Consider the following 15,137-nt stretch of genomic DNA (forward strand, 5'->3'; position numbering starts at 1 on the left):
AGCTGGATTTACGTTACCCTCCTGCCTTTCTTTTAGAATGCAAGACTTAATAGGCACAGGGATAAACAAAAAAAATCAATGGACCATCACTTTGTTATACAATAGAGGTACCATGCCAAAGGAGGGACTGCTTAATAACAGAGCTGGAAAAATTGCTTGTTCAAAGGGGAAAACAGTAGAAAAGGATCCTTACCTCACACCATAACAAAATAAACTTGAGATGGATTAAGAAGTTAAATGTCAAAAGCAAAACTCTAAATCTTCTGGAAGAAAATATTAATAAGTACCTTTCTGACGTCTGGGTAGGGACTTCATAAATAGGATACAGAAAGCATAAAATAAAATGTTAATTTGATTTTATAAATTAAGAAAAGGACATCTTAAAATGAAAAGATAACTATGACAAGATATGTGTAACATATATAACCTCCAAAGTATTAGCATCAGCAGATAATAAAGAACTCCTACAAATCAGTAAGAATGATGCTAAGTAATCCAATAGAAAAGCGGGTTAAAAACATGAAAAGTATTACATAAAACATACACTGTGGGAAACTGATATAAGGTCAAGCCTAATTATGCTAAGAGGACTGTGCCCTCTAAGCTGGGACTTGTTTGTGACTTTGCCAACAGGTCAGTCCGAGGCTTAACCCTATATCAGTTTCCCACAATACACATTTTAAAATTTCCTAGGGATCAGAAGTGTAAATTCACTCATTTCAGTGGCAAAATTAAGAAATCTGATGATACCAACATTAGCATCTTTTATTATGGAATTTTCCTATCTAGTAATACTGTATTTATACATCTATTGAAGTTTTATATTCTACATTAACAATGTTAATTAACTTTTGTTATGTACTATGGGCCTGGCACTGTGCTAAGTCTTTGACATTTATTGTTTTATAATCCTCAAAGCAAACCTGTGATATAGGTAATATTCCTCTTATATGAATGAAAGAGACAAATTTTTAAACAGCAGTGTAGTTCAGTGAAGGAAGTGACACCTATCTTGGCTAGAACAGGTTCATGGACATAAGATAAATACAAAGTAATAGGCATTTCTGATTTACAGTTGCAAGACAATTCCAACAGGGACCGGAACTATAAAATATTTCAATTAAACCGAACAAGAAATATATATGACCACTAAGGGGAAGAGTGGATGGTTAAGAGCTTGAGGGTATGACTGAAGTCAGGGTAAGCGGAGTTCAAATCCCAGCTCTACTACTTACCAGCTGTGTGACTTTGGACAAATTTATCTCTCTGTGTCAGTTTTGTTTGTAAAATAAGGATAGATAGATATTGGCAAATTGTTCTTTGTTAGTCTAGATTACCCACCTCACCAGCAATGTATGAGAGTCTCTCTACCCAGAAGCAATCTTAAAGCCAGAAGGAAGCACAGAAAGCATCATGAGCAGCCACTAAATCTTCCTCAGGACAGAGGCTCAGAAAGAGGGAATGGTCCTCTCAGGGTCTTGTAGAGAGATAGTGACAGAGTCAGGTCTGAAACCTAGACTTTCTGACTTACTCCTGGTGTTCTTTTTACTATTGTAAGAATTCATGAATTAAATGTTTATGAGCATTATTTGTGAGACTTCAGGACAATAATCCTTACCACTCTGATTTTATCTCCTTATTTCCATTTTATAGCTGAGGAAGCAGAATCAGAGAGGTTAAATAACTTTCTCAAGATCATACACCTAGTAAGTGGCAGGGTAAGATTGGAACCTAGGTCTGTTTTCTTCCTGAGCCCCATCTTCTTTTTAAAAAAAAGACCCTTATTGAGAATATGTGTTACTGATTTTTAAAGAGAGGGGAAAAGAGAGGGAGAGAGAAAGAAAAACATTGATCAAACATTGATTGGATGCCTCCCATACACAGCCCCACCAGGGATCAAACCTGAAACTTAGGTTTGACTGGGAATCGAACCCATCACTTTTGGTGTACGGGATGATGCTCCAACCAACTGAGTCACACCAGCTAGGGCAAGCCCCATCTTCTTTATACCGTACTTCATATGTGCCCATGTCAGCTGTTTTCTCTTTCCTATTTGTTCATTATTCTTCCTAAAACTATTTCTTAGTGCTTTGTTTACACTCCTCATTCTTTTTTTGACTGCCAGGCTAACCTCTGCTTTGTGGATATTGACAACCACTTCATTGAGCTGCCGGAGGACTTGCCTCAGTTTCCCAACAAATTGGAGTTTGTCCAGGAAGTCTCTGAGATTCTCATGGCATTTGGCATTCCCCCTGAAGGGAACCTTCATTGCAGTGAGAGTGCCTCCAAGCTGAAGAGGCTCCGGGCCTCTGAGCTTGTCTCTGACAAGAGGAATGGGAACATTGCAGGCTCCCCTTTGCATTCCTATGAGCTACTCAAGGAGAATGAAACTATCGCCCGGCTGCAAGCCTTGGTCAAGAGGACTGGGGTGAGCCTGGAAAAGGTAAGATGCTGTGTATGAATCTGTGACAGGTTTGGTCTGTGCTAGGGTACAGTCCTGGTGAAATAAGTTGTGGGGTGAGAAAGCACTCAGTTCAGGAAAAGGCATATTTGTCAGAGTGAAAGAATGCTCTGGTATGGGAGACTGGATTCAGCTTTGGAAAATATTATCCTCATAAAAGCTACTGGAATCTAAGTTGGGGGTTAAATCTGGGTACTTTCTCACTTGGGCATTAAAGAGAGTCTGCTCTCATCCTATGTGAACATGCAGCAGAGTGACTCAGAGAGATGATATTGGTAATCTCTGTGTTCAGACCTCTTTCTCAGCAGCCTAAAGCATACAGAGCAGGTATTTTTAACTTTTTTGTTGTTGTTGTTAATCCTCACCTGAGGATATTTTTCCATTGGTGTTTTTTTTTTTTTTAGAGAGAGTGGAAGGCAGGGGGAGAGACACAGAGAGAGAAACATCGATGTCAGAGACACACATTGATTAGTTGCCTCCTGCATGTGCCCCAACCAGAGCCAGGGATTGAGCCTGCTATTGAGATATGTACCCTTGGCTGGAATCGAACCCAGGAACCTTTAGTCTGCGGGCTGACAGACCCTTCAGTCTGTCCACTGAGCCAAACCGGCAAGGGCTTATCTCTCTTTTGACTCAAGGAACCGAGGAGAGCCTGAGTGCTTTGCCTAACATTGGCCTAGTAAGTGGCTGAGTTGAGGCTAGATCCTGGTCCCCTTGAATTGTAGTCCTATGCTCTTTCCAGGGATCTACTTAGCTTTCCCTTGTTTGACTTTGATGAGACTATCAGTTTTTTTACCCATCTCTTCACCCTCCCCTAATTCTCATTGTTAAATTATATTTGTGAATTACATATAAGCAAAATGTGCCAGTGGAATCATTTTGTTGGGCTATTTTTATTTTATTTTATTTTTTGAGAGAGAGAGAGAGAGAGAGAGAGAGAAACATTGATGTGAGAGAGATATATTAATCTATTGCCTATCCTATGTGCCCTGACTGGGAATTGAACCTGGGACCTTTCAGTGCATGGACAATTCTTCAACCAACTGAGCCATACAGGCCAGGGTTTGCTGGGCTATTTCTTAGTGAAGTGTGAAACATTTCATTTTCCTGCTTTATTTAGTTAGTTGAGCAGATATTTTTTAAAAATCATGGCCAGTTAGTAGTAACTATGTATGGTGTCAGTTGGATACTGGAAATATCAGGGGAATACTTTGTAAAGTGCATGATTGTCTAACCCAGGGGTGGGCAAACTTTTTGACTTGAGGGCCACAATGGGTTCTTAAACTGGACTGGAGGACCAGAACAAAAGCATGGATGGAGTGTTTGTGTGAACTAATATAAATTCAAAGTAAACATCATTACATAAAAGGGTACGGTCTTTTTTTTTTTTTTTAGTTTTATTCATTTCAAACGGGCCGGATCCGGCCCGCGGGCCGTAGTTTGCCCACGGCTGGTCTAACCACTATGCTATACACTTGAAACTAATATAAAATAATATTGCATGTTTACTCTAATTGAAAATATTTTAAAAAAATCATGGCCAGGCCCTAGCCGGCTTGGCTCAGTGGATAGAGCGTCAGCCTGCGGACTGAAGGGTCCCAGGTTCGATTCCAGCCAAGGGCACATGCCTGGTTTGCAGGCTCGTTCTCCAGTGGGGGGTGTGCAGGAGGCAGCCAATCAATGATTCTCTCTCATCATTGATGTTTCTATCTCTCTCCTCCCTTCCTCTCTGAAATCAATAAGGAAATATATTTAAAAAAAACTTAAATTAAAAAAAATCATGGCCAGTTGTAGAGCAGAGAAGTATTAAGATATATTAAAAAGGTTAAAGAAAAACACAATAAGGAAAAATTCTTAGGGAGAAAGATAAGTGTTATGTGGGAGAAAATCAAAGAGATGTAGGTAGAGCTAGAATCTAACCATGTTGTTTTGCATTATCATTTTCTTACTGACTTCCAGATTCCCTCTTTCCCCAGACCCTTGAGATAAGTTGCACCTTTCTCTATTGCTGAATCTCTCTCTCTGCCCATAATGATTACTTTCACTGAGTTACTGGGTACCTGCAAGTGAAACATCTCATTTATCTCTTCTCCATGTCAGAATTCCTTTCTTTTTTTCCTCCCATTTTCTCTTCTTCCCTCATTTCCATTTGCTGCAAAGTAAATGATAAGGGGGAAGGGAAGAGGAACGAACCAGTTGCATTTTTTAGGGATAAAAGGAAAAGCTTATGTGTTCTCAATTGTCATTTCTCTTTTTTTATAGTTGGAAGTGCGGGAAGACCCCAGCAGCAATAAAGATCTGAAAGTTCAGTGTGATGAAGAAGAACTCAGGATTTACCAACTAAACATTCAGATCCGGGAAGTTTTTGCAAATCGTTTCACTCAGATGTTTGCAGATTATGAGGTGTTTGTCATTCAGCCCAGCCAGGATAAGGAGTCGTGGTTTAATAACAGGGAACAGATGCAAAACTTTGATAAAGTGAGTGTAATCTGCTGGGGAGGAGGGTGAGGAATGAAGATTTAACTGATAATGAGTTTTTCTTTCATAATACAGATGACCCTTGAACAATGTGAGGGTTAGGGGTGTCAATCTCCTTCATAGTCAGAAATTTGCCTATAACTTTTGTCTCCTCCAAAACTCCAGATGTCCTTTGGTATCTGTTGGTGCTTGATTCTGGGACCCCATGGATACCAAAATTTGCAGATGCTCAAGTCCCATTTTTATTTACTTATTTTTAAATATTTTTATTGATTTCAGAGAGGAAGAGAGAGAGAGAAACATCCAATGATGAGAGAGAATCATTGATTGGCTGCCTCCTGCATGCCCCACAACTGGGGAGGGGATCGAACCCACAACCCAGGCATGTGCCCTGACCGGGAATCGAACCATAACCTCCTGGTACATAGGTGACGCTCAACCACTGAGCCACGCCGGCCAGTTTAAAAATGATGTAGAAAAAGGCATACTGTCAGCCCACCACATCCATGGATTCCCAACAGTATTTTCGATCGGCAGTTGTTTAACTCCACAAATGCAAAATTTAGGATGGAGGGCCAATTGTATGTTTATTGAAAAATATATATGTATAAATGGACCTGTGCAGTTCGAACCTATGTTGTTCAAGATTAAATGTGGGGATTAAATGTGGGAAACAAGTTCATGATCCTTCTGGTGCTGATAAAATGCAAGGTCTTGTTGCTTTAGAACAGAGTGCTGGTTCTTAGTATCAGGTGATTTACCTTCATTGTTTAAAAAAAATGATGAAGAGATTTTGCTGTTGGCTTTTCATAAAGACCTAGGAAGCTTCAGCGAATTATCCCATTAGATCCTTTGGGTATGTTGCCTTTGCTGGTTAAAGGTGACATACCCTTTTCCCTTTTTCCTCTTCTCTGTTGATGGATGACTGTTTCCTTGTCTCACCAGGCATCTTTTCTATCAGATCAGCCTGAGCCCTACTTGCCCTTTCTCTCAAGATTCCTGGAGACCCAGATGTTTGCTTCTTTCATTGACAATAAAATTATGTTTCATGATGATGATGATAAAGACCCTGTGCTCCGGGTGTTTGATTCCCGAGTAGATAAGATCAGATTGTTGAATGTTCGGACGCCTACTCTCCGCACATCCATGTACCAGAAGTGTACCACTGTGGATGAAGCAGGTGAGGCCTCCTTGTTGCTGTACTTCTAGCTTCTTGGATTATGTCACTAATGTGTCCCTGCTCCCAAACATGCCAGCTTCTTTCCGTTTCTGCTTTTGCTTAAGTTTTCCCCATAGTCTGAAATGCTCTTTCCTTTCTTTTTTGCCTAGTTAGCTCTTTTCATCCTTTAACACTGTGTCAATTGGGAATGGGTCCTGCTGTAGGTAATAGAGAAGAGAATCTAATTAGCAGTAGGCTAGAAACATGAGGTATGTTCCCCAGATTAGCAAGAAATGCAGAATTGGTGGTTGCTGGTGTTGGTTCAGCTGCTCGACAGTGTAATCAGGAACTGAGGTTCTGTCTTTACCCAGCTATCCTTAGTGTGTCGACTTATATTCATGCTGGGAATTTTAAAAAATATGTTTTTATTCATTTTATTTTAGAGAGAGAGAGAGAGAAGAGAGAGAGAGAGAAGAGAGAGAGAGATCAATCAGCTTCCTCCTGCATGCCCCCTGTCTACAACCTGAGCATGTGCCCTGACCAGGAATCAAACCTGCATCTTGGTGAATGGGACAGTGCTGAACCAATTGAGCCATACCGGCTTGGCCTACAAGAGGCTTTTTATGTTCATATTCAGGGTAAGAAGAGGGGAGGCTGCTATCAGCCAAAGCTTTCTGTTGTCTCATAGGCCAGAACCATGTTATGTGACTATACTTAAGTGCAAGAAAGACTGAAAGGGAGTAGTGAATTGGATGTACAGTTACCCTGAACAGTGTCGGAGTTTTATTAGCAAGAAAGAAGGAGCAAATGAGTTATGAGTAAGCAGTTGATAGTGTTGCCACAAAAACTTACCTGGTATGTCTCCTCTGTGAAGCCTTCTCTGATGCCCTCAGGCTGAGTTGGTGGATTCCTCCTCTATCCTGTGGTGCTTTGTTCTTACCTCCCCTCTGTAATCTCTGTTCTTTTGAGCTGTCATTAATAGGGAACAACTTAAGAGCAGAGACTGTATTTACTTATTTTCTTGCCCCAACTTCTAGCATTGTATTTATGACAGATGTTAAAAGTAGTTTGCTAACCCTCGCTGGTTTGGCTCAGTGAATAGAGCATCAGCCTGCTGACTGAAGGGTCCTGGGTTCAATTTCAGTCAAGGGCACATGCCAGGTTGTGGGCTCGATCCCCAGTAGGGGGCATGTAGGAGGCAGCTGATCAATTATTCTCTCTCATCATTGATGTTTCTCTCTCTCCTTCTCCCCCCTCTCTGAAATCAGTAAAAATACATTTTTTAAAAAGTGGTTTGCTACATGCATGATTGAAAAGGCCTTTTTGTTCATAGAAGCCCCATCTAGATGAGTTTAGCTAGAGAATAGTCTCAGTTTGAGGTGCAGATTAAGTAGTTTGTTCACTTTCTTATAGGATGTTCAGTGTCCTTGTGGCTATTTTGTTTATATTGTTCATTCATTTACTAAATATTATAGAGGCCCGGTGCATGAAATTCATGCAGGGGAGTGGGGGTCCCTCAGCCCAGCCTGCCCCCTCTCACAGTCCAGGAGCCCTCAGTGGATGTCCTACTGACGGCTTAGACACGCTCCTGGAGCGGGCCTATGCCTCAGTCTGGCAGCAGAGGCTTGGAGCAGGTGCCCCGTGTGTGTGTGTGTGTGTGTGTGTTCACTGGTGGCTGCCCCCAGCCGCGCCACAGAGGCTTGGAGCAGGCACCCTGTGTGTGTGTGTGTGTGCGCGTGCATGTGTGTGTGTGTCCACTAGGGGCCTGCCCCCAGCCGCACCATGTAGGCTCGGAGCATTTGCCCCGTGTGTGGAGGCTTGGAGCAGGTGCCCCTGTGTTGATCTCTCAGGCTCCTGGCTACGCCTGCTGTTGTTCTCTCCCTTGAGTGGCGGCCAGGGTGGGCTGGAAGCTTGGCTTCTTCCATTGCTGGGGGCATCCCAAGCCTCCAGCTCCGTGGCTGCTTGGCTTCTCCGCTGAAGCCAAGCCTCTTCAGTCTTCAGCCTTCACTCAGGCCAGAGCCTTCAGTCTTCGCTCTGCACCTGTGTATGCAAATTAACCGCCATCTCTGTTGGGTTAATTTGCATACTCATCTGATTGGCTGGTGGGTATAGTGGAGTGACACCAATTTGCATGTTTCTCTTCTATTAGTGTACATAGATACCTACTACATGCTTAACATATGGTAAGTGCTCACAAATATATGTACTGAATAAACATGTCAAGCATTTTTCTAGGTTTTAAACATATAGCTTTTTAAATTTATTTTTAACCTTCACCTGAGGATACGAATTTTTCTAAGTTTTGAAGATACAACTGGTGACAGTTTGGACAAAGTCCTGCCTTCATTTGCCTTCATTGAGTACATTCTCTAGCCTTCTATCTTTACCTTTCAGTTCTCAATTCAGTTCTTTCATTAAGATGACAGCCCTCTTGGTTAAGGCTTTTATTGGGATAATTGTGTGGTTTTTAGTCTTAGTTTGTTAATATGGCAATTTATTGATTTTTAAAGGTGTACTAGTAAACTAACCTTGCATTCTTGAGATAAAGTCTTTATGTGATTATGATGTATTTTTTTGTATATTATTAAATTCAATTTACTGCAGTTTTGTTTAGAATTTTTGTATCTATGCTCATGAAGGATATCAGCTCATAGTTTGTTTGTAATACCTTGTCTGATTTGGTGTCACTATAATGTTGGCCTGAAAGAAAAGTTAGGAAGTATTCTCTCCTCTTCAGTTTCCCAGAAGAGCTTGTTACTACTTTTTCTTTAGATGTTTGGCAGAATTCATCAGTGAAGTCCTCTGGGTTTGGAGGTTTTTTTTTTTGTTGCTGTTGTTTTTTTGTGTGAGAAGATTTTAAACTATTGATTCAGTTTAAAAAATAGGGCTATTCGGATGAGCTATTTCTTCTTGAATGAGCTTTGGCTGTTTGCATCCTTCAAGGAATTTGTCCCTTTTACCTATTGTCAAATTTGTTGGCATTAAGTTTTTTTGTAGTATGTCCTGTGTTAATATCTGTAGAGTCTGTCACTTCTCTCATTACTGATTTTGGTAATTTGTGTTTTTTCCTTTCTATTTTTATCAGTCTGATTAGAAGTTTATTAGTTTTACTGATCTTCTGAAAGAACAGTTTTGGATTTATTAATTTGTCTGTTTATTTCATTGATTTCACTCTGGCCTTTATTATTTCCTTTCTTGTACTTTGAATTTAATGTACTCGTCTTTTTTCTAGTTTTTTAAGGTGGAAGCCACGGTCATTAATTTGAGACCTTTCTTCTTTTTTCTAAGATAGGCGTTTAGTGCCATAAATTTTCTTACAAGTAATAATGACATACTACAAATTCTTATATTTTGTGTTCTTATTTTTATTCAGTTCTTATTTCCCTTTTGATTTTTTCGATGGTGGGTTATTTGGAAGTGTGTTATTCAGTTTTAAGATGTTCTTGATTATTGTAGTCAGAGGACATATTTTGTATTATTCAAATTGTTTTAAATTTATTGAGTGTTATATGGCCCAGAATATGGTATATTTTTTAAGAGTTTGAATTTTTTTTTCTTATCTAGAGAAAGCAATTGAGCTGCGTCTGGCAAAAATAGACCATACTGCGGTTCACCCCCATTTACTTGACATGAAGATTGGACAAGGGAAGTATGAACCAGGTTTCTTCCCAAAGTTGCAGTCTGATGTGCTTTCCATTGGGCCTGCCAGCAACAAGTGAGTCAACCCCGGGATTCGCTGATTCAGCTCCCTAACCATCCAATATCTGGGCCTGAGCTGGTAGAAGACCCCTGAATTTTATAAAGCAAATACAGAGAAGACCAAAACTCTCCAGGTTTTTCACTTTTTGAACAAGAAAATGGGTGACAGAGTTTCATCAGCTCCTGTCTCCACTGTGCCAATTGGGATAGCTCCACATGCCCAGGACCTGCAAAAAGCCAGGCTGCAAATGGTTTGAAATGATCTCATGACTAAATCCCATACAACATGTAACTGGCATTTTATCTCCAGTACGTGGTAGTTGAAATGGAGTCTGAACTGGAAGTAGGTAACTTAGTAATACTGGTCTTTAGTTAAGTTTGGAGATGAATATAACAAAGCTCAGACAGAGCTGAGTATAGTTTGGATCTGCATGTGAACTTGATGTAAATGTTTGAAGAGAGATATGTCTGTGTTCCCTGGGGAGTTATTTTTCTTGCCCACTCACTGATCTTTAAGCTGCTCTTCCCCAAGGTCTCTGAGCTATCTCTGGTGACTCTTTGGTGGTTTTCTGTGTCCAGCACTGGTCCCTAGACATTCCAGTTTTCTTCTGTCAGTTGACCTTACTTTTTTTTAAAAAAGAATTTTTTTGTTGTTAATCCTCACCAGAGGCTATTTTTTCTATTGATCTTTAGAGAGAGTGGAAGAGAGGGAGATGTAAGAGAGACACATTGATTGGTTGCCTCCCACACATGCCCCAACTGGGCTGGGAATTGAACCCACAACCCTTTAGTGCAAGCATATCAAACTCACAGCCCAGCCAATATAACAGTATGTAACTTAATTTTCACAATATCCTGTTATACATAATTATTAATAACTAGTGGCCCGGTGCATAGATTCATGCACATTGAAAGGAAATTAATTAGAAGAAATATTTTAATATCACTATTCTCCCTTTCTCTATAACACAAATGTCAACCAAATTCCCAATCAACAATGACAGGTCAAAACACATGTGTGCGATTGGCGCCAGCAAGAGCTTTATATGTATTGCCCATGTGCGAGTCAACTTAGCCTTTTATATATACAGAATAAACTTGCTTAACTAGATCTGCTTTCTGATTTAGCTAAAAGTGAAGCACCAGCCCAGTGAAGCACCCCAACTTCTCTTTCAGGTAATTGTAACACAGCAGTAAATACCAACACGAAGCAGATTATTATTGTAGATCACGAAGGGAGAACAAAGGGTAAAAACCAAATTCAGGATCAACAATGACAGATTGAAACACGTGTGCGATTGGCACCAGCGTGAGCTTTATATGTATCACACATGCACGAGTCAATGTTTATTTTTAAATTGCCAATGCATGTCATATGCACCGGCCGGTCAGACAGATGTATGGTCGGCCACTTAGCCTTTTATATATATAAATGAACTACAGCATTTGCTAATGACTGATTACTATAATTGTGTTGCATTCATTTCCCTTACATGCCTTACACACAGGTACACCATTTCTCTCCATTATTAGCAGTGAATATTTTATTTTATATGTTTTAAAAAATATTTTTATTGATATTTTATAGAGAGGAAGGGAGGGATAGAAAGTTAAAAACATCGATGAGAGAGAAACATCAATCAGCTGCCTCTTGCACATCTCCCACTGGGGATGTGCCCGCAACCAAGGTACATGCCCTTGACTGGAATCGAACCTGGGACGCTTCAGTCCGCAGGCTGACACTCTATCCATTGAGCCAAATCGCCTAAGGCAGCAGCGAATATTTTAGCAGCCGATTGCCATGTCATTAGTCTTGTACTGACTTGTTTGGTGTGTGCAACAAGAAATATTCCACTTTTGGAGAACAAGAAAAATAGGTTTATTTGCATTACGCGTTTTCTATGAATTGAAGCTTTTTTTTTTTTTGCGGCCATATAAACTTTAAACCTTGTTTATTTGGTCCGTGTTAGCCTTTGAGTTTGACATGCTTATTTTATGGGGCCACATAAACTTTAAACCTTGATTTATGGCCCGTGTTAGCTTTTGAGTTTGACATGGGGAGTATGTGGGCCAGCACTCTAACCACTGAGCCACTGGCCAGGGCTGACCTTACTTTTTACTGGGATATTGTTAATTGCCTGTTTTGATTCTTTTAGATGGACAAAAAGGAATGCCCCTGCCCAGTGGAGGCGGAAAGATCGGCAGAAGCAGCACACAGAACACCTGCGTTTAGACAATGACCAGAGAGAGGTAGGCCACCTTATGATTGACAAGAAATGGGCCTATTATCATGCTACATTCTCTTTCTCTTTCCTATTTTTTTGACCTCTGGTCTGATTCAAGTGTTCTAACAGTACAGTGACCACCGAACCAAGAAGGTTATTTGAGGCCAAAAAACAAAGCAGCCACCCCTATAGAACATCCAGCTTTCGGGCTGTATAAGACCAATGAGATCATTTGGTCTGGCCCTGTCAAGGCATTAGGGGTGAGTTAATTACATGTTTGACCAAATATAGCAGCTAAGTTTAAGTGGATAATTTTGGATGGCCTGAGAATGATGTTATAAATATCCAAATGGCCCTTGGTAGATAAAAGGTTCCCCACCCCTACTATAGATTATAATGGGATTTGTTGTAGGGAAGTTACTTACAGGGATGGGGTCTAAGCAGAGATTGTCTGTGCAGACTGTTGGGGTCGCCTCTATTCCACATTTAGAGACTTCTCCCCGTAAAGAAGGGTTAATAATAGAGTAGTTCCTGATACCTGATACTGGGCCTACGTTAGGACAAATCCAGGATGTATGATGTTTTGCACATGACAGCCAGCCACTAACCATGTAGGTCCTCTCTCTGTGCCAGGCCCTGTTTGCAGCCGACTCAGGAATGATGGCAGTCTTAGAAGAGAGCCTTTCACTGTCCTTTCAGTACTCCTCATACATAATACTCCTGGGGGAGTGTGACAGAACCTCAGGAGATGAGAGCCTGAGACTTGGGAGAAATCCTTTTAAAATTTGTGAGGCTTCTTTTGTGTGTGCTATGGTAGTGAAGAATTAATTTTGTTAGAATTAGAAGGAAGAAAAGCTGAACTTGGGTCAATGCTTTCAATATCGGATCCTGGGAGGAGAGAGTACTTTCCCCCTATTTTTTATGTATCATAATTTAAAACAGATAATCTTGACTTTTTTTTCTTTGAGGAGCAAAGGAGAGGAATGTTATCTTCAGGTGCCTGGGGTGTTGAGGCTTCTTGAATTGACCTCCTGAGTCCTCATTGCTTATAGGCTGAGTTTTCAGCTCTACTATAACTTGTTCCCAGTAAAGCTTTTAGTTATAAAACTCAATTTGGAAACCCTGCCTGCCTGACTCAGTTGCAGAGAAGTTGTGAAAATGGGAATTTAACCTTCAGAAACCTGTTTCAGGAACTTCCCTTTGAGAAAATACCTTGCAAATTGTGTTATATACATATGAAACCTAATAAAGCATATTGTTTTCATATGTTTTTGGCACCTCAGTGAATGGGAAAATTACATGTTTTGCCTTTGCTATATTTTAAAGGAATATATTAAAATCACAAGGTATGGTTATAAATTTTTAACTGCTGCTTTATAGGATACAGTTGTGCTTAGAGTTTTTCGAGTGTGCTGTAAGGGGTGTTGGGAATTGGTGTTATTTTTAAAGTCTCCCCTGGGTTTTCCACCTCACCTCCAGATTACTTCTTTCAGCAGTATTTATTGAGCACATTTTCTTGGTCAAAATCACTGTCGTAAGCACTTTGAAATATAAAGATGACAAGAAGTTAGCCTTGTCCTCAGGGACTACCAGTTTATTAAGGGAGCAAAGTCAGGTACACAAATAACTTTAGTAGAAGAGTCTTGTTAAAGGGTCATATAAGAGGCAAGCCAGTGTGTGATCACTGATTAGAGAAAGCAGATATCAGTTCTACCTGGGGTAGTCATCAAACAAAACTTTTTGGTGGAGTCAAAATCTGTTTGAGGCCTTGGAGGATGATAGGATTGTTATAGAGACAAAGAAAAATATTTTAGCCAAAACCGGTTTGGCTCAGTGAATAGAGCGTCGGCCTGCGGACTGAAAGGTCCCGGGTTCGATTCCGGTCAAGGGCATGTACCTGGGTTGCGGTACCTGGGTAGCTGATGTTCCTCTCTCATAGATGTTTCTAACTATCTCTCTCCCTTCCTCTCTGTAAAAAATCAATAAAATATATTTTTTAAAAAAAAGAAAAAAAAAGAAAAATATTTTAAGTAGAGGAAATACAGGACCAAAAGCTTTGTGATTGTTGTGTAATGAAGACTGGCAGAATGTTTGGAGGAGGGAGGTATTAGAAGTAGCTACATAGCTAGCAAGTTAGGAGGCAGGTAGCAGTCCAGGTAGTAATTGAAGCTAACCTTGGGGATTGGTAGTAAGGGCAGATTGAGGGGCCAGACAGAAATGTTCTACTGGGATAAATATGGGGGAAGAAGGAAGCCTGGGGTAAAAGTGTTTGTTGTGACCTGGAATACAGAGAGGATGTCAGAGTGCAGTTCTCTGCATTTATATGCATTCTGTGTTAAAACAAACAGCATGTGGAGAATCACCAGCACTTTGCAGAAAATACAGTTGTTGTTTTGTGCAAGGTTGTTATACTTTATGATGACAACAGTAGTTATCTTTGATATAGGCAGAAGAGTTAAATTCCTCCCAGCTTAGTAGGTAAAATGATTTTTTTCAGTAATACTCTGAGATTTGGTTTGACAAACTGATCTATACAAGCTGCAGCTATGTTTTTTTGTATCTTTAAAGAAAAGGTAATTACAGCAGTTACGAAGTACTTTACATCAGAGAAAGCAGAATTCATATTTTCTCAGGTTTTCCCTTTTATATAGAATTGCATTTGGAAAAAAATCTTTGATTGCTTTTAAAGAGAGAGAGAAACACCTATTTGTTGTTCCACTTATTTATGCATGCGCTGGTAGATTCTTGTATATGTGCCCTGACTGGGTATTGAACCTGCAACCTTGGGGTATAGGGACAATGCTGTAACCAGCTGAACTACCCAGCCAGGGCTACAGAGTTACATTTTAAACTTTCTGCCCCAATTTTATCTGAGCCTTGGAAAGAAGCAGTAAGAAAGCGCTGGGTGGTAGTGCCCTCTTCAGGCACTCACCAGTACTGGTCGCCGATCTTTGGTGTGCATGGATAGAGTCTTTGTTTTTCTGTTTGCTGTAGAAGTACATCCAAGAAGCCAGGAATATGGGCAGCACCATCCGCCAGCCCAAACTGTCCAACCTCTCCCCGTCAGTGATTGCCCAAACCAACTGGAAGTTTGTAGAGGGCCTGCTGAAGGAAT

At 40.4% G+C, this 15,137-nt stretch overlaps 1 protein-coding gene across 1 annotated transcript in view; it reads left to right on the top strand.

Annotated features, from left to right (window-relative positions):
- The window catches only part of DENND5A (DENN/MADD domain containing 5A), a 47,951-nt gene that overhangs the window by 12,471 nt on the left and 20,343 nt on the right, over nucleotides 1-15,137 (top strand). The window contains exons 5-10 of the mRNA XM_015563742.1: nucleotides 2,126-2,443; nucleotides 4,724-4,939; nucleotides 5,885-6,119; nucleotides 9,663-9,813; nucleotides 11,954-12,047; nucleotides 15,017-15,136. Coding sequence (XP_015419228.1) covers nucleotides 2,126-2,443; nucleotides 4,724-4,939; nucleotides 5,885-6,119; nucleotides 9,663-9,813; nucleotides 11,954-12,047; nucleotides 15,017-15,136 — 1,134 coding nt within the window. The remainder of the gene's footprint in view (nucleotides 1-2,125; nucleotides 2,444-4,723; nucleotides 4,940-5,884; nucleotides 6,120-9,662; nucleotides 9,814-11,953; nucleotides 12,048-15,016; nucleotide 15,137) is intronic.

Source organism: Myotis davidii, unplaced genomic scaffold, assembly GCF_000327345.1.
Source record: "Myotis davidii unplaced genomic scaffold, ASM32734v1 scaffold118, whole genome shotgun sequence".
In the NCBI taxonomy this organism is placed as follows: Eukaryota; Metazoa; Chordata; class Mammalia; order Chiroptera; family Vespertilionidae; genus Myotis; species Myotis davidii.